At 38.8% G+C, this 23479-nt stretch overlaps 1 protein-coding gene across 1 annotated transcript; it reads left to right on the top strand.

The window, feature by feature from the left end:
* The first annotated feature begins 3736 nt into the window (after window positions 1-3736).
* Window positions 3737-7579, top strand: sox7 (SRY-box transcription factor 7). Its single transcript, XM_036581666.1, has 2 exons — window positions 3737-4264; window positions 5739-7579. The coding sequence occupies exons 1-2, from the start codon at window positions 4030-4032 to the stop codon at window positions 6698-6700; spliced, it is 1197 nt and encodes a 398-aa protein (XP_036437559.1). The 5' UTR covers window positions 3737-4029; the 3' UTR covers window positions 6701-7579.
* The last annotated feature ends 15900 nt before the right edge of the window (window positions 7580-23479 follow it).

Genomic DNA, 23479 nt, shown 5'->3' on the forward strand with positions numbered 1-23479 from the left:
ATTTGGGTGCTGAGAGATTTCAGCCTCACGTGTGACTAATTCTTCTTTTTGCCGTTTGCTGTTTTGGAACTACTTTCCTCTCGAGTTTGACCTGAGTTGATCACAAACAGGTCTGCCTGTTTGGGACTTTGTAGGAGGTGCATTTATCTGTGGCCTGTTATCTATTTACAGTTCAGTCCCTCAGATGTGCATGTGGTGGATATTGTGATCACTTGCAGGCTGAGGCCGTTGTTTTGAGGTACAGTACTCTGCAAAAGTCAAAGACCACCCTTCATTTATTTAATTTCCAGTTACAGCGGCCATTAAGTCAACAATTACATGGTTCATTTTTCAGCATCATGTCAAAAAAAAAAGCAGAAAATCCATATTAAAAAATAAAACGACACAGAAGCCTCAACAACTAAATATAATATTCAGTGTTTCAGTATTTAGTATATCTACCCTTTACCTTTTAATACTTCTATTCATTTCAGAAAACTTGCTGTTATTTTTCTTGGAAATCTGCCAGGATATTTTTCCACATCTCCAAAGTTTAGTCATAGAAGTTCATTGCATTTTCTGTTTATCATGATCCAAGCAATCCCAAACACATTCAGTGATATTGAGGTCTGGACTCTGGGATGGTCAGTCTGTTGTTTTGAGAACATCATCAGCTTCTTTATTTGATAAGGATGTCTTGATCAACAGCATGTTTGTGGTATTTATCTTGAAAATCTATATATTCTATATTTCTTCCCAATCACATGTTTTCCAGGTTCCACAAAGGGTTCTTTGCTATAGAAAAATCAATTTGGATTTCCTAAAGAACAATATTTGAAAAGAGTTTTGTGAGGGACTTGAAGGCTTGAAGAACCTTTACATAATACAAATGTTCTTCTTTTGAGGTGCCACGGAGTAAAACATTAAATATGTCTGTATAACACTTAATACCTGTGTTATATTAAACATTCGGAAAAGCTTGAATGAAAAATGTAAGATATATAATAAATATCTAATAAATAATAATATAGAATAAAACACGTCTCAAAAACCGCTGAACAGACATATCTGAAAACTCTGTGGGCGTGGCTTATGAGCAGCTTAATTGACAGCTTTTTGTCCAACACTCCCAGTCTGCTCCGCCACTCACACAGAACTAAAATCATTATCCAGCTTTAATGTGAGGGTAACTGGACGAAAAAGACAACGGACGGACAAACGGACGAAACAAAACACGAAGGAACAGACGTGCAGACGGATGGACGGACGAAGCAAGGCGTGAATGAAGGAACAGTGTTCTTGGGGAGGAATGAACGGGCGACAGGCAGCTACAGGTGGTCTAGCTTGTTAAGCTAGGTTAGCTTTAGCTCGCTGAGTTTCTCTGGCTCTGAAGCTGTTTTGTGTGGGCGGGGCGAGAGACGTCAGCCTCGTGATTGGTCAGGGGAATGTTTACGGAAGCCTTACCCAAAATCAGTACCGTACAGTTTACACCGGTGGAGAGAAACATGGTGAAATATGTCGGTCATTTATTAGTCATTGAAACATTACTCAAAGGGAGAACTTGGTACATGTTTACTGTTTGCCTGCAAGAACAGGATCAACCTAATTAGAAAGAAAACCCAGATTTAGGTTTCCTGGTTCTTTAAGGATTCTTCTTAAAACCTTTACATAATGTAGAGTTTTTTCATCAGATTCTTCACACTTACGCGTCTTATTCACAATGGTTCTTCAAAGAACCACCAATTAAAAAGTTATTTAGGGAAGCAAAAGTGGTTCTATGATTTTGTGCAACTATTCTTTTCTGGCACCATCATTTATAAGAGTGTGGTCCTGGAGTCCCCCTGCCCTGCACATTTCAGTGAATTCTCTGTTTTAGAGAAAAAACAAAGAATTCACTGAAACATCCCTCCCCTTTGAAGGAATTTGCTAATTAAAAAGCTCTTCCTGAATTAAAATGTTTTTGCGTTTTTGCTAGAGCAGAGAACACACTACTCTAGGCCAGGGCATACTCCAGGATTAGGGTTTGGAACTGTTCTGCACAGAGCCTGTTTAGGACACCAGCACAACTGACTGAACTGATCAGCTCATGATTTCCAGAGTTTATCTTGGTGTGCTAAGGCAGTGGAGGACAGTGGTTGTCCAGGACTGAGAACCACTGCTCTAGAACCAGGGTTAGAGGCCGCTCTGCTCACACTCTCTCGTGCCGGACTGTGGTTTTCTCCCAGCTCTTCCTGTCTCTCCCACAGCTTCCATGGGGGCGGTCGCCAGTGGAACGTTCTGTCAACAGGAACCCTCTGTCTGATAGGGACCCGCTCTGCTGACTGCGGGGAAACCACCTCCACCGGAGGCCCTGCAGCACATGCTTGTGATCATCTTAGGCCAAGATTTTGCTCCAGGTCAGAGCACGAGGAGAAAGTGATTTTACGTTAGGCCTACTTTTAATATGCGTAAACCCTAAATGATGAGGTGTTGCTAAGAAGACTCTGTGCCTTATGCAACGTGAGTCGTCTCTGTTTGAGAACAACTCATTAATTGTTTCTGTGTGAAAGGGGAAAAAAAACAAGCTGCTGTTCAAGCCACCTCTCAATGAAGTCACAGTCACATCCGTGACAGTGTAATGAATGGAGGCGCTGATGTGAGGAGGGCGCGTGACGTCACTCTCTTGCTGGACCTTGCGCAAAGGTCTACAACTCTTAAAAAAATAGAACGAAAGTAGGCTAGACTAGGTGAAACCAGCCGCCCCTGATTATTTGTGAATCCAGCCTTCATTTGGGCCATCGGTCACCATGTTTAGTGTAAGAATCACTCTAAAGGCCCTAAAGTAAATACTCATATAATAAGTATAATAATGATATAATTATACAGTCATAATTATTTGTTTCTCCAGTTTATTAGATACAATTTTACAATTACAGTTGATTTTAAGGTTCAACTGTGTGCCTTAAATGTTTTTTTGTTTATTTATTTAGGAGAAAGATATGTATTTGTAACTTTTCAGAACCTAATGTTTTTAAAAAAGAACAATAAAATAAAAAGGCTGGAGATCAGACAGGGTAAATGGAGTCAAAGCAACTTTAAAAAGATTAATTGCATTGAAATATGGTACAATTATGTTCCCTAACTAAAGGTACTGAGATGTACCCTTGAGGGTGCCACCCCAGTGACAATTTAGTACCCGTTTTGTTTATGTAGGCCACTAGTCACCATTTTTGGTGTAAAAGTCAGAGTGTATAATACTAATAATCTAATTAATCTAAACTAATCTAACACTTATAATAATTATAGAATTATACAGTAATAATTATTTGGTTATCCATTTTTCAGGCCATCGGTCACTACATTTGGTGTAAGAATCACCCTAAAGGTCCTAAAAGGGTCTTTAAAATACCTGCCTCCAAGTTTCATAGGTTATACTGAATGCTGCGACAACAGCAATCATTCACTGAGAGAAACAATTTGTTTGTGTAATAAGTGTTTGTTTGGCTAACAAATTAATGCAGCAAATAGAAAGAGTGGCTGTGAAACAATAGTGTCTGTCATTAGGCGTCCATAATCAAAATAGCGAGGCATGAAATCGCAACCAGCGGCTAATGACGTGACTCTGTAGTAAGCGGTGTTGAAATATTTTCCTCTCCTGTTTTTTTTTCTTTTGTCGCAGGTCTCAGGTTGCAATCAAGGAGGAGCTGAGAGCCCTGCGGGGCCTCGAGCTGGAAGCTGCTCCTCACATATAAAGCGCTTCCCCCCAGCACGCGGGGAAAGAGTGAATCACTGCTTTCGAGGACGACTCGCTCGCTCTCCCTTCCTCTCTTTTGCGCGCGCGCTCTCTCTTCGTCTCTTCTCCCGACACCAGAAAAGAGAAAGAACTCCCGATCATCCACAGCAGCTCCTCTTTAGCTCACTCTCGCTCCTCTTTCGCGCTCCGTGCTCAAGTTCGTCCGTTAAGCTTTGATTCTCTGTCTTAGCGCAGGTGTTGAGCGCACCTGAGCGCAGGTGCTCCAGACACGCGCACGCACAGTCCTGAGTTTGGCGGTCCGCAGCGTGAGCGCGCACATGGCCGCGCTGATCACCTCTTACTCCTCGTGGCCCGAGAGCTTCGAGTGTCCCGCCGCGGGAGACGGAGACGGCGTGGACGCGCGCGTGGGGCAGCGCGCTCCCGCGGACAGGGCGCCGGAGCCGCGCATCCGCAGACCCATGAACGCGTTTATGGTGTGGGCCAAGGATGAGCGCAAGAGGCTGGCGGTGCAGAACCCGGACCTACACAACGCAGAGCTCAGCAAGATGCTGGGTAAGAGAGAAAAACACTGCTGACACTGACGCTCTCCTTCTTCTTCTTCTTCCTTTCTTTCTTTTTTCTACTACGTTTCATTATTATTATTATTATTATTATTATTATTATTATTATTATTAGACATCTGTTCTTTGTATTATCCATATTATCATCCTTAGCAAAAGTGTGAATTAAAGTTCGTAGAGCAGCCAAAGAAAGATGCTAAAGAAACGCTTTGAAACCGGAGATAAGTGTATATAGTCGATCAGATACAATATTACCCTGCTTACATTTAGCATAACAGGAATTGAAATAATGCTAATAATAATGCTAATAATAATGCTAATAATAATACTACTAATAATAATAATAACAATAATAATAATAACCGTTTATTCTTCTTCATCATCTTCATCTTCTTCTTCTTCTTCTTCTTCTTCTTCTTCTTCTTATTATTATTATTATTATTATTATTAACCAATAGAATACCTCTATTACAACGCGTATTTGTATTTATTCTCAAAAGCTTAAAACATAAACTTCTATTCTGAAAATCTGAGGCTCTAATAAAGCGCTTCACATGTTAGTTAAAAGTTTTCAGATTTCGTCAGGGACATTTCCTGAGAGAAAAAAGTTTGGCAGATTAAAAGCTGAAAAACTCCTTCGGCTGTGCGGGTCCTGTTCATTCAGACAGCTGTGGTGAGCTTTAGTCATTCCAAGGAAATCTGTGGATAATTCATCCTAATTCTAAACGGCAAAATGAATATTTATGGTCAGGTAGCGGGAACAGTGAGGTGAAGACTTGCCTTTTCCAGGCGGAACCAGCCAGTAATCACTAAGAGAACTTACAGAAATTATGTGCGCCAAAATCAAGTAAATAAAAACTAATAAATAACCTACTTAATTAAAGGCTTTTTAATTTTAAAGAATTTCAAAATGTAATTTAGCTCTTTCGTATATTTCTGCCTGGTCTGTTTATTACTAATAAACGTTTGGTTTTTTCCTTCTTAGTATGAATTTAGTTTACTTCTCTCACAGCAATAATTACTATTTTGCTAATACTAATATGTATTAGAATAAAATATACTTTTTATTAGTAAATTATAAGTCTAAATCAAAATTCACAATATTAGTTAAATAGAACATTGGAAAACAACCAGCACAAAACAAAACAAAATATCATACAGTCAATACAGACTCATTTCCTTTAACTGATTTTTGGGCTTTATTTTTAGATGTTTATTTTAAAGTTATAGATTTAGTGAACAATTGACAGGGTAAAAAATACACTGAAGGAAGTTATTAGCTGCAAATGCTCTTTACATCTGTCTTTATTATCAAGGGTAATTATCAATACAAAAATATGATTTTTTAATCAGTGTGAATAAAACACACAAACAAGTGCTGACACATCTTTTCCAGTTGATAGAATCCTAGTGTGATAATTACAAGGAGAGAGTGTAACATTTCAACTTTTTTCCATGTGTCACAGGAAAGTCCTGGAAGGCCCTGACTCCCACGCAGAAGAGGCCGTATGTGGAGGAGGCAGAAAGGCTACGGGTGCAGCACATGCAGGACTACCCAAACTACAAGTACCGTCCCCGTCGGAAGAAGCAGCTGAAGCGTATCTGTAAGCGTGTGGACCCTGGCTTCCTGCTGACTGGCCTGGGCCCTGACCAGAACTCTCTGTCAGACCCGCGTGGTTGCTGTCACCCCATGGACAAAGAGGATGAAGGTGGAGTGGGTGGCAGCGGTGGATTCTCCTCACCCAGTGCAACTTTGCCCGGCGTGAGGGTCTTCAGGGACCCCGCAAACTCCAGCAACAACTTTGACACGTATCCTTATGGCTTGCCCACTCCACCTGAGATGTCCCCTCTGGATGCGGTGGACCACGAGCACTCTTCCTACTACGCCTCCTCCAACTCCATCACCAACAGCTCCTGCTCGTCCTCCAGCTCCGGCCCGGAGGATCGGCGCCCCACACCAGCTCACATGAGCAGCCCTCCGCCATACCACCCCGACTACTCCCATCAGCCATCTCTCCACTGTGGCAGCACCCATCTGGGCCACATCCCCATGTCCCACCAAGGTAGTGGACCCACCCTTATTCCCACTCCTCCACTCTCATACTACAGTGCTTCGTTCCCTCAGGTCCCTGTCCACCACGGCCTCCAGGGCCACTTAGGCCAGCTTTCGCCCCCGCCCGAGCAGGGCCACCTGGAGAGCTTGGACCAGCTTAGCCAGGCCGAACTGTTGGGAGAGGTGGATCGTGATGAGTTCGACCAGTACCTGAACTCCACCAGCTATCATCCCGAACAGGGCGGGATGACCGTGACAGGACACATCCAGGTAACGCCGGCATCTACCTGCCCCAGCAGCACCTCGGAAACCAGTCTCATCTCCGTACTGGCCGACGCAACGGCCGCCTACTACAACAACTATGGCATTTCTTAAAGAACGAGACAAAGTGAAAGACACTATGTGTGGACAGAGACCATGGGCTGTAAATGGGTCACCGATGTGATTGGCAGGTAAACAAGGAAGGACTGAAGTAGGGGAGGAAAAGAGAAGCTACAGGATGTCAAGGGACACCTCAGGGATGCATAGATAAAGCTCTAAAGTTCATTCCCATCTTTGTTTCCAAGAAAAGAAAGGAAGAGAATAGAGCAACTGGACAAACTGTTAGTCCTGCTGAAATGTTCTCAGACATTGCCACAGATACTTGTACATTTGCTCTACATCTTATTTATGTATCTAAATGTTTTTTTTTTGCATTAATCCATATTGTAATGCTGTTTTTTTCTGTCCTAATAATCATGCCTTTATGACAAACCTCAGTTGTTTTACCTCAAGACACTGTATTTAAATGAGGCTGGACTCTTCTACAAGATCTTCAGGACTCATGAAGGAAATCTCCTTTTTTCTATCAACACCCATATGAATATATATTGTACTCATAAATTGTTACCAAGAAAATAATAATGATGAATATTATTGTATGCTGATTTAGGTTTGTGACCTTAATTTAATTCAAATAAAATACCAAATTTCTACCTTGATATCTCCACGGATATTCGTGTCATATGGATGACCAAAAAAAAAAAATAAGAGGAAAAAACAGTGAACTGAAGATCATATTTGGAGGATCATTATAAAGGACATGCGCTGACGTTCATTTTCGTGACGAACTGCATTGTGTTCAAGTAAGAACAGCACAGTGACACTGTCTGTTGTTTCGGACAAGCTGAAACTAAGGCTTTGTAGATGTTTTGTGAAATGAATGATCTGGGAAGCTGAACTAGGCGCCAGAAAATAAAAACAACTTTAAACACAGATTTTATTTTGGTTAATAATAGCTCCTTGCTTTGGGTCGTCTTGGATAGAACAGCCTTTTTCTGCACATTTGGTTTGTGCTGCATGTTTTATGCCTCTTTTCACTCTTTTCAACATCCAAATCCACCATGGATTTTCCTTTTTCTGAGTAAATTGGTAAAATGCGCACAACAGTTTTGGAGTCATTTACAAGCGAGTCAAGTTCTAAAAAACAAACATGTATTCAAAATGTCATTTTCTCACTTTTTTAAAGCTTTTCTGGCAAATTACACAAACATTTGTTTCAGTTATTAGTGCTTTCGTGACAATGGCTCACAGAACGTGCCTGAGCTTTTTGCTTGGCGCTTTGATGGCATATTACGCGCTTTGCTGGGAGCTGGTGGAAGATACCCACCCACCCACCCCGCGTTCCCGCGGCTAACACCCCGTCTCGCGCTCAGTTTCACTCCTCCACAGTTCAGGGGATTAGTGTTAGAACAGGCTCGGCTGCCGCTGCCTCCCCGCCTCCATCTCTGCTGGCCTTTTGTTCGGCCCTGTCTTATTCTGGGTGCGTGTCTTAAGCAGCATGCCCAAACCCCCCCTACCCCTTTAACCCCCCCATCCCATACCCCCCGTCCTCACCCCCCTGCGACTCCGCTCCCCCCTTTCCTATCTTGCTGATGCAGACTTTCATAATCTCCGCGAAATAAATAAATACACCTCGGCACCGTCGACTGTTTTATACGTTCATCGTTTTTCTTTTTCTCCCTTTCTTTTCTTCTCTCATTTTTTCCTTCTAAAACTCTTCTCCTTTTTCGATAAAAGGAATCTGGAAAAGAGAGGGGGGGGGGTTAGAGGGAGAGAAAGCGGGCGGTGGCGGGCGTTTGACAAATCCTGGAGTCTGGCTTGGTCTTCCTGCGTTTTTTGGGAACGGTTGAGTCGCGTTCCTTGTAAAGAGGATGTGGCGGAGGAGCAGTGTTTCCTGCCTGATAAGGGTAAAGCCTCTCTCCGTCAGGATGTTTGGGCCCCGGCCGGTCCCCGCATTAAAAGAGCCCGTGGCGAGGGAAAAGGGAACCTGCTGTTCGTTTTAGCAGGGAGGAAACATGCCTCTCACTGATTAATATCTCACACAGCGGTTTTTAGGGCTCTTAATTTGACCCTTCTCTGGCCTGACCACACACAAACTGGGCTCAGCACAGATTCTCCTAAAAGATTCTCCTAATCTCTCTTTCTCTCTCTTTCTCTCCGTCTCTCTGCTGCTCACTTAAAGACACGCGGCCCTCGTGAGAGTGATGTTAGCTTGGAGAACCGCACTTGTGGTTTTGATTCAAATCTCTCATTTTGCTCACCTCTGGTCAGTCTGACCAGCGTGAATGAAATGATAACATTCATCATGTGCCACCGTTTGAGAGCAGTTAACACTGAGGGAGATTGGTGTCCCTCTCGCCCGCAGCGATGTATATGCTTGATGGCGTTTGGGAGAAAGGGGGTATAGGCTGCTGGGTCATGCAGCCCCCAGGCCTGGGTCTCACTTGTGCCTTTTGACTTAGGCAGGCATCTCCAGGGTCAGAGGCAGTGGTCTCCCACTTTGGCCCACAGCCCTCAGGGTAGGGCATGGTAACTGCTAAAGAGCAGTTGTTTTCTCAGTCCACATCTATCTATCTATCTATCTATCTATCTATCTATCTATCTATCGAAACCCTAATTCTTCAGTAACAACTATGTAACTAATACATAAATTACATAGTTATGACAGTGACTTTAAGCATGCACACACATACTTAGGGGTAAGGGTAGGGGTAAAAGGGGTCATTTTAAAGGGTAATTCATTAGTTATTCATTATTACTATTATTATTATTCATTTCATCTAGGATCTTTATTTGTGGTCATTGTGTAATCAGGGTAGAAGTATATATATATATATATATATATATATATATATATATATATATATATATATATATATATATATAATGTGTGTGTGTATGTGTGTGTGTGTGTGTGTGTGTGCATGTATTGTAAGACACCAAAAATTTTATTTTAATTTTTAATGAAACATATTAAGCATTTCATGATGTTAGTTTGTATATATTCGAATAACATACAGTTTATTAGGATATTGTCCCTGTCCAAAGAAAATTTTGTATCTCCAAAATAGTTAATGTAAATGAATGTAAAAAGGCTTTATTCCAAGTAATTTTGGAGCATTTCTGTTGGCCCACTCATCATGTAATTTTCTCACAACATAAAGAACAGCTGCTGTGTTCAAATGATGTAGAAAATAAAATAGAATAGACAGTATATACTTTATTACATCAATAACTTATTACAAGAAACCTATTCTCTTCAAATAATTGTAAAGACATGTGTATGCATTCAAAGGGCATGTGCAGCAAAATGCCCAAAGACACCCGATATGGCCACTCGTGAACATATCAGTGATGCTCAGTTGTGCTTGGTACAGAGGAGACTGTTGACTCTGAGGAAATGAGGGCAAACATTCAGCTCATCTGCTCCAGTCTTTTCCTGTGTGAGACTTGAATCATTCTCAGCTTGAGCTAAGAATACACCATTCAAAGAGTGTCATCCAAAGAGTGGTCCCTATTTCCACTCCGTTCCTTAAATAGGCCAAAGTGATAGGTTGATCTCAACAAGGTTGGGGAAAAACATACTAAATGCTTGAGTATTTTCTAAAAGTGTACTGTGCCAAATTATCACAGCCAGGAAAAAAAGAATATTCACTGTCGTGTGCAAAAGTATGGGCACCCTGGTCAAATTACATTTTGCTGATTTTCTAAGTAAAAATAAGTGAACACATCTGCACATTTCAGTGCACAAGTACTGTTTAATTGCCCAATTTAACATATTTTGGGAAATAAATAAAACATGAAACATGGCCTGTGCAAAAGATGGCATATATTATGTTTTTTTTGTTCGTTTGTTTTTCACATTTGTTATACTCAGCACATAAAAAGAAACTAAATTGCCACATCATACTTATTTTCACTTGCCATTTGACCAGGGGTGCCAAAAATTTTGCATACGACTGTACATATTCTGTCATGTAAGATAACTAGTATTTGTATTTATATTTATATTTGCATTACTCATGTTCGCATGTATGTTGTTTTTACTGGAATCCTCAAGATGCACAGCATTTGTCTCCGCAGGAAACAGGCTGAGTAAACAAATTTCCCTTTTTTTAATGGCCTCTTCTTGTTTTTTTGTCCATGATTGCTCCCTGGATTGGGTCCAGTCTCAGGTCAGCTCTGTGGAACGCGGCCGTCAGGTAGTCTCAACTATTTCCTGTTTCCCCTTTGGTGACGTCACATCACCAGGCAAATAAACAAACTAACCTTTGCAGAGCAAACCGTCCCTCTCGTGGCAGGTATATGATGCTGTGACAGTGTGTGGGCGGCCCTGGTGAGCACATCTGGCTAAAGTATTAAGCATCCTCAGGGAGAGGCGATCATACTTAGTGACGTCCCTGATGGAGCCACACTGGCTTGGGCTCTGATCAGCAAGCCTGTCCGGGTGTGGACAAAAGCTGCACGATCACGTCAGACCTTGTGAGGAAATGAGTATGATAAACATCATATAGTGCCAATCTTAAAGGAAGTCTGGAACTTAAAGGAAGTGACTTATTGGAGGTACGTGTCATGAGTGTTGTAGCTTGGCTCCCTGCAGATATGGGGAATGATGTTCAGCACTTATGACCAAATAATTCATCTGGTAAACTTGGGCACTGTGGGGCACCTTGGTTTGCCTTAATTTTTTGCCCTAATGACCAAATATTTGCAAAGACCAAAGGATGCTTTACTGAATTACATAACAGAATTCAAAGTTCTATTACAAACCAATGATACTCTGTCTCTTTTGGTCCACATTAGTACAATGACATTCTATTCAATCACTCCAGTAGGACATATCTTCGTGTCCAAACCTTCCTAACTGAATAGTAGCCTGCCTGCTGTGGTCACTCTGCAGACCAACACATTCAGCCAACTGGGATCCAGAGCAATAATAACCTGCTTACTATTCATACTTGGCATCGATTACTGGTGGCTGGGGATTATAGGTCTAGCTATTCTCCCGCTCATTGTGGTGGAACAACAGACTCGGCAGGCAGTGGTGGTGCAGGCGTGGTGCAGGGTTGGTTGAAGAATGGAGCAGACCCGGCCCAGGGCCCTGTGCCATGTGGTGGAGCCAGCACACCCCTACAGATGGGGACCCCTGGAAAACTTGAGGGACGCTGCAGCCGGCCAACGGCCACCCACCTGTACCTGCATATGAATACGCCAGCAGTATGGAGTACGACACCTGTTTTCTGCAGATACCGAGGGGTGCCATTAACTGGGAAAATGAGGCTGGTTTTCTCTTGCCAGGCTCGCGAATGGGAATGCAGCTCTTCATTTACCTTTTCAGGGGAAAGTGATTCCAACATTAACATTGTATACACCTTGTTTGATACTGTTTATCCACTAGCCTTGCCATGCATATTAATAATAGCATTATTCTGACTTAAATTTAACCATATATATGTATAGACAAGCATGCATACATGATTAGTGTAACAAGGGAAAATGCAGTAATTTTTTTAAAAACTAAGCAATTAATTAGGCCAAAATTAGATTTGGAAACAGGCTTTACTAATACCAGCTAAACCCAGTGTTGACCTAATGCTCAAAATAGTTCTATTTGACATGTATGCCAGGATCTTCCTCACTTGTGATCTGAAACACACATGATGAAATGATGTGCGTAGATAATTAGTGGCTCTGAGCCATACACATGGCAAATGACTGATAATACTAATGTGCACCTCCTATCAGGGTCAGTGTGAGTAAGCAGCACAGGCTGTGGGTTTGTTTTTGTGCAGCAACTGAGCTCCCCGGGGTGTCATAACTCTTAACCCCAATGTGGAGGAGGATGTTCCTATTGTGCTTCCTAATTGCAATGTGGATCTTTCATTTAGTCTGTGCAAAAGTCTCGTCACATCCTGTTCTACCGTTGGCAAGAGGTCTTGGTGGAAACCCAAATGCAGTGAAATGTCTTTGACTTGCTGGCATTGCAAACATAATGGTGGTTCTTTTGAGATCTTTCAAAACACAATTTATCTGTTCACCAGTCAGCTTGCATCACCAACGAGAACGCATGCCGCTACAAATGAGTTCCAAATCAGTTGTGTTGAGGGAAAAACTCATTCAACTTACTGCCTTTCCAGTACTGCATTATGTTTTGTTAAATGAAAAGAAGTGGAAGTTTATATCCTAAGCCTGTGAAAGAAGACTGCAGACATTCATAACGTTAGTTAGCAGTGTTTCTGGATGGCATTTCATTACTATTAATAGAAATCATTACAGGAAATAATTGAAAAGCTGTATCAAATGTCCCTGTCCTTCTGCTGGGCACTTCTATTGTACTTTTGAGCAAGGTGCTTTAACCCAAACTCTTAGCATGCTGGCTTTGAAATACAGCCTAGCTGTATTCTTAAGAATAAAACTTCCTAAATGGTTTATGGGTTGAATATTTGTTTTTTAAAGAAATTCTCCAATATGTTAAACTCTACAAATAAACATGTGTATTAAAATGTGCAGATGTATGTTCTCTGTAGAGGATGTGTTATTTTCACTTAGAAAATCAACACAACATGTAATTTGACATGTTGTGTTGATGTCTGTATCATTTACAAAAAGTAGTTCTTTGAGAAACTGGACCATTCTTACAAAACAGCCTTAAACTATGTGCATAAATATGAGAGTCATACTATTTAGGCAGAAAAAGAATATATATTTCAGGACATCCATTTGAGCTGTATATTATTTCTTTATTTTATATTTTTTTACCATCAATCCAGAAATCTGTTTCTGAAGAGTTTGTAATATTTTAGCCACAGAATCCCTCAAGTTTAACATCTTCCTTGAAAACTCTAAGTGAACCAAAACAGCACTTTATGTGACACAAGAAAAATTAAAAACTTCAATGGCTGTCAATATTTTACAGTAAAGAGATAACATCTCAACAAAAATATGATACTTTTACACTACACAACAGTTTAGGAACCCTGGTGTATATATACTGGTGTATATACACACTGTGCATTGAAATTTGCGTAATTAAGTTATTAAGTTTCTTTGCAAATATCTTACAGCTAAGCTTAACAAGGCAAAACAGTCAACAATAAGAAACTGAGAAACTGGTAGAATTTATATGACTCTTTTCAAGAACTTTAGCTTTCAGTTAAATTATGTGATGTTGTTTAGTTGTGTAGTTGTTTATATATTGTCTTTGTTTTATTTTTTTTTGTGTGTATTCCTAAAATGTATGACACCGTTCTGCCTTCCCCTCCCCCTTACCTCTCCCCGCCCTTGTTGTAAAACATGATGAAAAATGCAATAAGAAGTTTTTCACAAAAAAAGTTTCTTTCCTGTACAGGAATTGTTACGTAAATTCACTTAGAAAATCAGCAAAACGTGAACCCAAACTTTAAACTTTTGCATATGACTGTATATGTTACAAAAAAAATTAGCTTTTAAATATTTAACCTTTTTTGGCACCTTTATTTTTAAAGAGAGTGCTTACTAGACTAAAATGGAAAACAAAAACAACACAGTGCTGATATTCCACATGTTCTGTACCATCCTGTTTTAAAAAAGGAAAGAAAATGAGCTTTTGTTTACTCAACTAATTTCCTGAAATGGTGGTAATGACTATGATGAGTGAAGTCTTAAAGTGTTCCATCCTGCTGTCTCTCTATAGCGGGCAGTGCCACTTCTTGTAGACACATCAAACTCCCAGTGTGACCTAAGTGCTAAATAAGTGTCTCATTTACTTCTTCGGCTCAGAAGTTTGTAGAAATCAGATCATTTAAGTCTGAGCAGAATGCAGCTCAAAGGAAACACACACTGACTGCAGCTCGAGATACTTTGAGTGAATACTCCTTCACAGCCAGTCTACCCAAACATCAAACATCAAGAAATGTTCACATCAAAATTTGTCAGCCTGGTAAAAAAGGAACGTCCAGCGCCTTGATCCTAGGTGTTTATGTGTGGCAACAGCAGGAGAACCAGTAGCATGCTGACCTTGGCTACTGCACAAAGTAGCCGCACTTCCCCACATGTGTGCAGTCATTTTTGTATGGATGTTGTTGATGTCTGGATGTTGTTGATGTCTGTTAGGAATCTCTTCCTGGTGGATGCTCAGCCTCGTTTCCTTTAAGACTTCACATCAAATGAAACTCCTGGAAATGACTCATATGTCCCTAAAGCCTGACAGTGTACCATGACAGCAACTTGACAGGTGCAAAACAGGATGTTAACTTTTCAGTACATGTTGTGAACACCATATGTTGGAGTATTTCTTGCAGGAGTGTGACAAGTTAGTGGCAATATTGAGTGAATGTCTTATAATGAGTGAACTAGCTGATAAAAAATTGTAGCTCTGAATCGGGTGCACTGCCTGAGGGTTCTGCTTTACGGCCTGGAAGCTTCTTATTCAAACTTCCCTTTTCTGCCTTTGTAATAATGTTGGCTGGAATCTTGCATCTAAGCTATTTTTGTGGGATTTTCAAACTGGTGAATGATCAGAAGCTCATCATACAGTCTACAGCATCTGCAAGACCACTGACATATGCACTAGCTCACTTGATCAAACAGAGAAGAACCACCAAAGATATGTTGAGAATACACTGCGATACAAGAGGGTAAAGCATATGTGTTGCTGCCTCATTTAACACATCAGATTCAGCTTATCAGGTCTACATTAGTTCAATTCAGAATATTAGAAGATGGAAAACGCTATTTATTTATTTAATTTACATTCAAAATGGCTGCTAAGTACGGAAGTCCGGAGAGGACATGAGCTGTTCCTATAATTTTCTGTGTTTTTCTTTTGAGATCATGACTTAATTATCTTGTGATCTGCAATGACAAGATAATTAAGTTGTGAACTCAAGATAACAAGTTTTGTTACTTTGAGACCATGAGATAATTAAGATGTGATCTCAAGATCCCCTAACTACCTCACAGCCTCTCTGGACTTCCACAGCTAAGTATGTTTGTGTGTGGATGATTCATTTTCAGCATCAGGAAAAAGGCACAAACATATTTAAATTATACTTACAGAAATTACATCAACAACTAAATTCAACATAAATTATGATACATTAAAATTAATGTATCAAAATGATACAAAAAACGTATTTAGTGTGTCCACCCTATTATTACAGCTTCCATTCTTTTTGGGAGACTTGTTTTCAGTTTTTCAAAGAAATCTGCAGGAATATTTTCCCCACCTTCTCCTGATCCAAGTTCTCCCTATCCAAGTTCTCCTTCAGCTTCTTGACAGCTACACATCGTTTCAGACCCATAGCGTAGGGATGTCTTTTCACAGTGAAGATGGACAGAAAAACCCATGGTAAGAGCCTGATTTTCTCTTCTCTCTTTTAAAAAATGAATGAGAGCTTTAAGTACTGTTTATCTGATGGTCACAGTTTTGGTGGTCTGCACTGTAAAAAATGACTTCATGTGGTAACAAGTAAATTAACTAGTTTTATTCAAACTAAACAAATACTTTGAATAAACAATTCTTTCAATCAATGTCATTTTTGAGTTGAATAAATTTAGTTCAATTGCTTGTTACCACAATTTTTAGGTTGATCTGACGAGCCATTTTTTACAGTGTACTATGTCTTCCAGGTTTGCAAATTTGTTAGGAGTCCTCTTTTCTCTATATCTATATTCTCTACATGTAATAATTTTTTGAACTCCTGTTTTGGAAACTTTGACTTTTCCCTTCAATACGCAAGTGAATTATCTTACATCTTAACTCTTCTTCCTGAAAAAAAAATAGTAACTTGTACTTTATGGCTGTTTTGACTGGAAATTAAATACATGAATTATGAATAAATGTCTCTGACTTTTGCACAGTATTGTATGCCTTGAGCTCACACATCACGTTTTGACATAGTGTTTACAATGATATCTCAGCATAAAAGAGTGAGTTGAGCATTGGAACATCCCAAAACTCAGTGAAATAGTGTGTGTAGATCTTATGAATTCTCAGTGGTTAAATATGCTGGTGGCTGAGTAAATAATATTAAATCTAACCGTGGCTGAGTGAAATATGTCAGCAAGTTAATTGAGTTAAATCTGCTGGTGGCTAAGTGAAATAACCTTTTGGATTATTATCAGTAAACTGTGCCTTTAAGACCTCATTACTTTCAAAAAATTACATGAATTCCCTTGAATATTCATCATAGTTGTTAGACTGTAGACTACTAAAACAAAAGTGTCAAGCTTAAACTTTTATTTTATTTTGCAACATCTTATGATGCAACCACAAGTTGTGTCCACCCTGTTATGGACAAACACAATATATATAAAGTATGCTTCTAAAGTAATGTAGCAACAATAGAGTCATTTTCAGGTATAAAGCATGTCCCCTTTGCAGCAATAATTCTTACGGCCCCTTAAAATCTTTCTGAGTGATGGATTTTGTTATAAAATGATTTTCTTTCCTCACTGTATCCACATCAGACATCCTTTTTTTCCCCCAAATAAAAGTAACAGCAAATAGCTTTGAACAAAAACTGGAATTAACTTACTTGACCCACTGGTATGTATAATAAATCAGTAATAATGGTTTATTTACCTGTAAAGAATTACTGGTTTATTTGAATAAACCATGATGGTGTGGACAAAGACATGACAGGCTGGAGCAGGATATGACAGGGTGGACAAGAACATTTCACATTTGAGTAATTACTTAACTACACAATTAGCTGTGTGTCAATAATACATTGGCTTTGGCTGTGTGAGTGAGTGACTGAATGTTTCTGTGTTTTGGTCATGCTTACTATTTAAGTGCCCTTGTTGCAGTGTAATGAGTGACAGGAGGTAAAATGAACCTGTTTTCAAACTTTGCAAAAATAATTTGCTTTTTAACATCAGTAGTTTAACAGTTAATAGGAACAACTATTTAAATAAAAGAAAAACATCATGAGAACGATAAAGAAACGCTTGTATGGGTGTATTTTAGTTAAAGTTAGCATTTGATGAACATATGGTTGACATGTTGAAATGTTCAAATGGGCAGTTATCCCAAGATGACAAGGTGGACAGCAATTAGAAATGTTTGAATAGCTTAATATTTTTATGAAAATAGCAAAATGGACAATCAAAATGTTTCAAATATTAACTTCTTTAATACTTTAAGAGAATACAGAAATATAAAAAACATTATATATACTATATATACTATAAAGGTAATATATAACCTCTGAAAGGAGTCATTAAGCTTAACCATGCAGCACCTTGGACATGTCAAAATCCCCATCTCCACATCAAATAACACTGTCTAAAATGTACAAAGTGTATTTTAAAGTAAAGGTTAACATTCCTATATATTTGTAATAGTGTGTTTATTCAGAGTAAACCTTCAAAAAACAATTGTTTCATATTATTTGTATGAAATTTACACCACATTATACTTGATGCACACGATACTGACCCTTTTGTAAACTGTACATGGGCTTCGAGTGACTTGAAAATTCTGACCTACTTAAAGGAACAGGCACTTCAGCCTCACACCAGCTTGGAAAAAGTCTGTGAATGCAAAAGGAGGGAACATTAGCATGTCCAGATCATTGGACTCCACTTTTTTGTGGTTTGTGTGGATCCAGACTGTCAATAAGGTTAGTTTTATCACTATACAGTTGTTTGTTAATATACACTCCCATTTCATTTGATTCAACATGCTTAACAAGCCTGAAAAAACAGTAATAAAACAGTAAAACAGCAAACTCTTCAAGCCCTTACAGTGTATGGGAGTATTTGCAGAATGTAAACAAAGAATGAACCCTGCCAGTATTGTGGAATGATCCCATAATGCAGCGCGACCAGACATACATTCCCAAACGCAAACGCAGTCTTTAATATCACACAACTTGTGCGAGAATGTCTTCTTCAATAGCATATAACACTACAATATTACTGTTAAATTATTTACTAACTAATTTACAAAAGAAAACGAAAGAAAGAAATGAAGGAAAAGTAAGTAAATTGGGATGTGAGTGCAGAATGGGTGCTGAAAAATGGTATTTGGTCTAACACTCTGCTTAACCACCTCTTGCTATAGGAGCATTTGTGTCATGAGTGTATTTTCAAAAGACTTTTCACGCTGTGTTACAAAGAAATTTCTACTTATTTTATTACTTATATTAATTACCAGCCATTTAAATATATGCACTTTTACTCCAATAATGTAAATACAATTGTGTTGGGGATCTAAGCTACTGCTTTCTGTTTCTTCTCATTTTGGAATATGTGACTGATCTTTCTACATTCTGTTGATTATGGTATTATTAACAAAATAGTGTTAATAACACAGGGAATGTAAAGGTTGACAACAGTAACAGAGTTGATGATACAGAAGCCTTTAGTTCACAATATTTACCCCTGAAAATCTGTAATTATATCCCTCCTTAAGTAAACTTGACACCCCCACTTTTTGCACAGTTTTACATACAATAGCCCCTAATGACAAAAAACATGTATTTTGAATTTTGCAAATATAATAATTTAAGCATCACATTTCCATTTGCTAATGATTCATCTTAATTATTTCTACAATACTTATTTACACATTTAATCAGAAAATAACACTGTTTTTCTGACTGTTTTCTGTACTAAAGCCACTGCTCCTCATGTGGCGAAAAAACAGAAGCACATGCCATAGATGTTGTAAAGTCTTAATATGAATTTGTCAAACAAACTTGTATGTAACTATAAATATACAAAATATTTCTATATCCTCCTAAATATATGCAGCAAAGTTGACACTGCATGACTGTTACCAGCAGTTACACATTATATATGTATAAAACATGAATCATCTGACAAAATGAGGCTGGGAAACCTACTTGCTTTCAGCAGCTGTGCTCCCTCTAAGAAAGTGAAATGACGTACTCTACATGTCCCTTACTGAATGATTCATTATTATTCAAGTACGTTTTGATCAGAGTAACTTTTATCAGTTTCTCTTACAGCTGGGATAAACAAACTTTGAAACTTTGAAAATCACATGGTATATAAGAAATTACTTTAAAAGTAACACTGCGTAGGATTTGGGGATTTGGAGACCTCTCTGGTGGAAACATGTAATTGTTTGTACTTACAACAAACAATTTGAATTTTAAATTGTGAGAGTTTGTTAAAAGGCAGCGATAAGGGATAACGGCCCATTTACAAATGATACACAGGCGTCTTGCTCTTTGTTAATGTTAGCTGTAAAACATCACCAGGATGTTTGGCAGCTAGTGTAACACTCATCTCAAACTTGTTTTAATATCATTTAGGTTATATATGGATCTTTGCCAAAGCAAGGCCAACCATACCCAGATAGCAAGCATATATTGGTCCACTGGCTTGATAAGGTTGGAATCCTGCTGTTTGCCACTGCTGGTCTACATTCGGACCACACAGATTACTGTCCTGCATACAAGCTCTAACTAGTTAACCTCTCTCTCTGTTACCAGATCAGAGTCAGGGTATTGTAGAGGGAAAAGAACAATAAGTATACAACCCTGCAGGTGGATGAAGACCAAGCAAAATAGACCTGAATGACAATGAAAAAAGACTAAAAGATAAGTGGACACTTTAGCTGCAGTTTCTAGAAAACTCTACAGTTAAGATTAGCTAGATAGGTGGACTGGATCTGCATAGCCTGCATATCTCTTAAGTTCAGACCGTTCTAATGTGTGAGATTTTATACAAACCTATAAACACCTATATAAAAATAATAAACACGGCTCCCAATAATAAACACAATTAACTGGTTTTAGCCAACTTCTTATTCAGATTTTCCATTCCACCTTAAATGGTGCAGCACTTAAATTTAGGCACCTTATAAGCAGAGCGACTTTTGCAAAAGAAGCTGGCGAAAGCCAACATAATAATCCACTTTTTTGTGGTTTGTGTGGATCCAGACTGTCAATAAGGTTAGTTTTATCACTATACAGTTGTTTGTTAATATACACTCCCATTTCATTTGATTCAACATGCTTAACAAGCCTGAAAAAACAATAATAAAACAGTAAAACAGCAAACTCTTCAAGCCCTTACAGTGTATGGGAGTATTTGCAGAATGTAAACAAAGAATGAACCCTGCCAGTATTGTGGAATGATCCCATAATGCAGCACGACCAGACATACATTCCCAAACGCAAACGCAATCTTTAATATCACACAACTTGTGCGAGAATGTCTTCTTCAATAGCATATAACACTACAATATTACTGTTAAATTATTTACTAACTAATTTACAAAAGAAAACGAAAGAAAGAAATGAAGGAAAAGTAAGTAAATTGGGATCTGAGTGCAGAATGGGTGCTGAAAAATGGTATTTGGTCTAACACTCTGCTTAACCACCTCTTGCTATAGGAGCATTTGTGTCATGAGTGTATTTTCAAAAGACTTTTCACGCTGTGTTACAAAGAAATTTCTACTTATTTTATTACTTATATTAATTACCAGCCATTTAAATATATGCACTTTTACTCCAATAATGTAAATACAATTGTGTTGGGGATCTAAGCTACTGCTTTCTGTTTCTTCTCATTTTGGAATATGTGACTGATCTTTCTACATTCTGTTGATTATGGTATTATTAACAAAATAGTGTTAATAACACAGGGAATGTAAAGGTTGACAAACAGTAACAGAGTTGATGATACAGAAGCCTTTAGTTCACAATATTTACCCCTGAAAATCTGTAATTATATCCCTCCTTAAGTAAACTTGACACCCCCACTTTTTGCACAGTTTACATACAATAGCCCCTAATGACAAAAAACATGTATTTTGAATTTTGCAAATATAATAATTTAAGCATCACATTTCCATTTGCTAATGATTCATCTTAATTATTTCTACAATACTTATTTACACATTTAATCAGAAAATAACAACGTTTTTCTGACTGTTTTCTGTACTAAAGCCACTGCTCCTCATGTGGCGAAAAAACAGAAGCACATGCCATAGATGTTGTAAAGTCTTAATATGAATTTGTCAAACAAACTTGTATGTAACTATAAATATACAAAATATTTCTATATCCTCCTAAATATATGCAGCAAAGTTGACACTGCATGACTGTTACCAGCAGTACACATTATATATGTATAAAACATGAATCATCTGACAAAATGAGGCTGGGAAACCTACTTGCTTTCAGCAGCTGTGCTCCCTCTAAGAAAGTGAAATGACGTACTCTACATGTCCCTTACTGAATGATTCATTATTATTCAAGTACGTTTTTGATCAGAGTAACTTTTATCAGTTTCTCTTACAGCTGGGATAAACAAACTTTGAAACTTTGAAAATCACATGGTATATAAGAAATTACTTTAAAAGTAACACTGCGTAGGATTTGGGGATTTGGAGACCTCTCTGGTGGAAACATGTAATTGTTTGTACTTACAACAAACAATTTGAATTTTAAATTGTGAGAGTTTGTTAAAAGGCAGCGATAAGGGATAACGGCCCATTTACAATGATACACAGGCGTCTTGCTCTTTGTTAATGTTAGCTGTAAAACATCACCAGGATGTTTGGCAGCTAGTGTAACACTCATCTCAAACTTGTTTTAAAATCATTTAGGTTATATATGGATCTTTGCCAAAGCAAGGCCAACCATACCCAGATAGCAAGCATATATTGGTCCACTGGCTTGATAAGGTTGGCATCCTGCTGTTTGCCACTGCTGGTCTACATTCGGACCACCCAGATTACTGTCCTGCATACAAGCTCTAACTAGTTAACCTCTCTCTCTGTTACCAGATCAGAGTCAGGGTATTGTAGAGGGAAAAGAACAATAAGTATACAACCCTGCAGGCGGATGAAGACCAAGCAAAATAGACCTGAATGACAATGAAAAAAGACTAAAAGATAAGTGGACACTTTAGCTGCAGTTTCTAGAAAACTCTACAGTTAAGATTAGCTAGATAGGTGGACTGGATCTGCATAGCCTGCATATCTCTTAAGTTCAGACCGTTCTAATGTGTGAGATTTTATACAAACCTATAAACACCTATATAAAAATAATAAACACGGCTCCTAATAATAAACACAATTAACTGGTTTTAGCCAACTTCTTATTCAGATTTTCCATTCCACCTTAAATGGTGCAGCACTTAAATTTAGGCACCTTATAAGCAGAGCGACTTTTGCAAAAGAAGCTGGCGAAAGCCAACATAATGTCACAGAAAAATCTGTAGACATCCTCCCTAAATGTACCGTTAACCAGGAAACACAAACTTTCGCTTGGAAATGTTTTATGAGCAGCACAGCAGAGCTTTAATCAGACACTGGAGCTGCTGCACTGTTGATCGCGTCTCTCTGGCTGATCTAATACTGCACCTTAAACGACACACTGCTGTACTTCACCGACTACACTAATGAGTGCACTTTCAATGGTACTGCACTGTTTTTACACACTGTCTAGTGTGGTAGTATCTGGTTTGGGACGCACAGAAGTAACGCAGTGGGAAATCTAAGCTGTTTTAGCGTATCGCCATGGTTACAAATCAAACAAAATTATAGCAAAACACTCAAATAAGCTTTAGAAATGAGTTGTAAGCTGAATATTCCCATAAAACTCTTTTACTGTCTTTGCTGGAGCGGTATTGGGTTTATTATCTCGGAACAAGCCGCCGCTGCGCCGCCGAATGAACTTGAATTTGTGTTGAAGTGGTGGCAGCGCGACTGCGTGACGTCATTGGAATATTATGAATAGAACATATTTAGGTAACGTTAACTAACGTTATTCCTGTCAATGACAAGTAAACAAAAGTTGCATGTTAACAGCAGGCTCCTAATCAGGCTGCTTTAACAACAGACGTTTCCAACGATCATACACAGCA

This window comes from Colossoma macropomum, unplaced genomic scaffold, assembly GCF_904425465.1.
Source record: "Colossoma macropomum unplaced genomic scaffold, Colossoma_macropomum, whole genome shotgun sequence".
NCBI classification, from domain to species: Eukaryota; Metazoa; Chordata; class Actinopteri; order Characiformes; family Serrasalmidae; genus Colossoma; species Colossoma macropomum.

Excerpts from the sequence above, each read along its gene's own strand:
- sox7 (XM_036581666.1), top strand. The coding sequence starts at position 4,030 with ATGGCCGCGCTGATCACCTCTTACTCCTCGTGGCCCGAGAGCTTCGAG. Across the intron at positions 4,265-5,738 it reads AGAGCTCAGCAAGATGCTGG|GAAAGTCCTGGAAGGCCCTG; the intron begins GTAAGAGAGAAA and ends CATGTGTCACAG.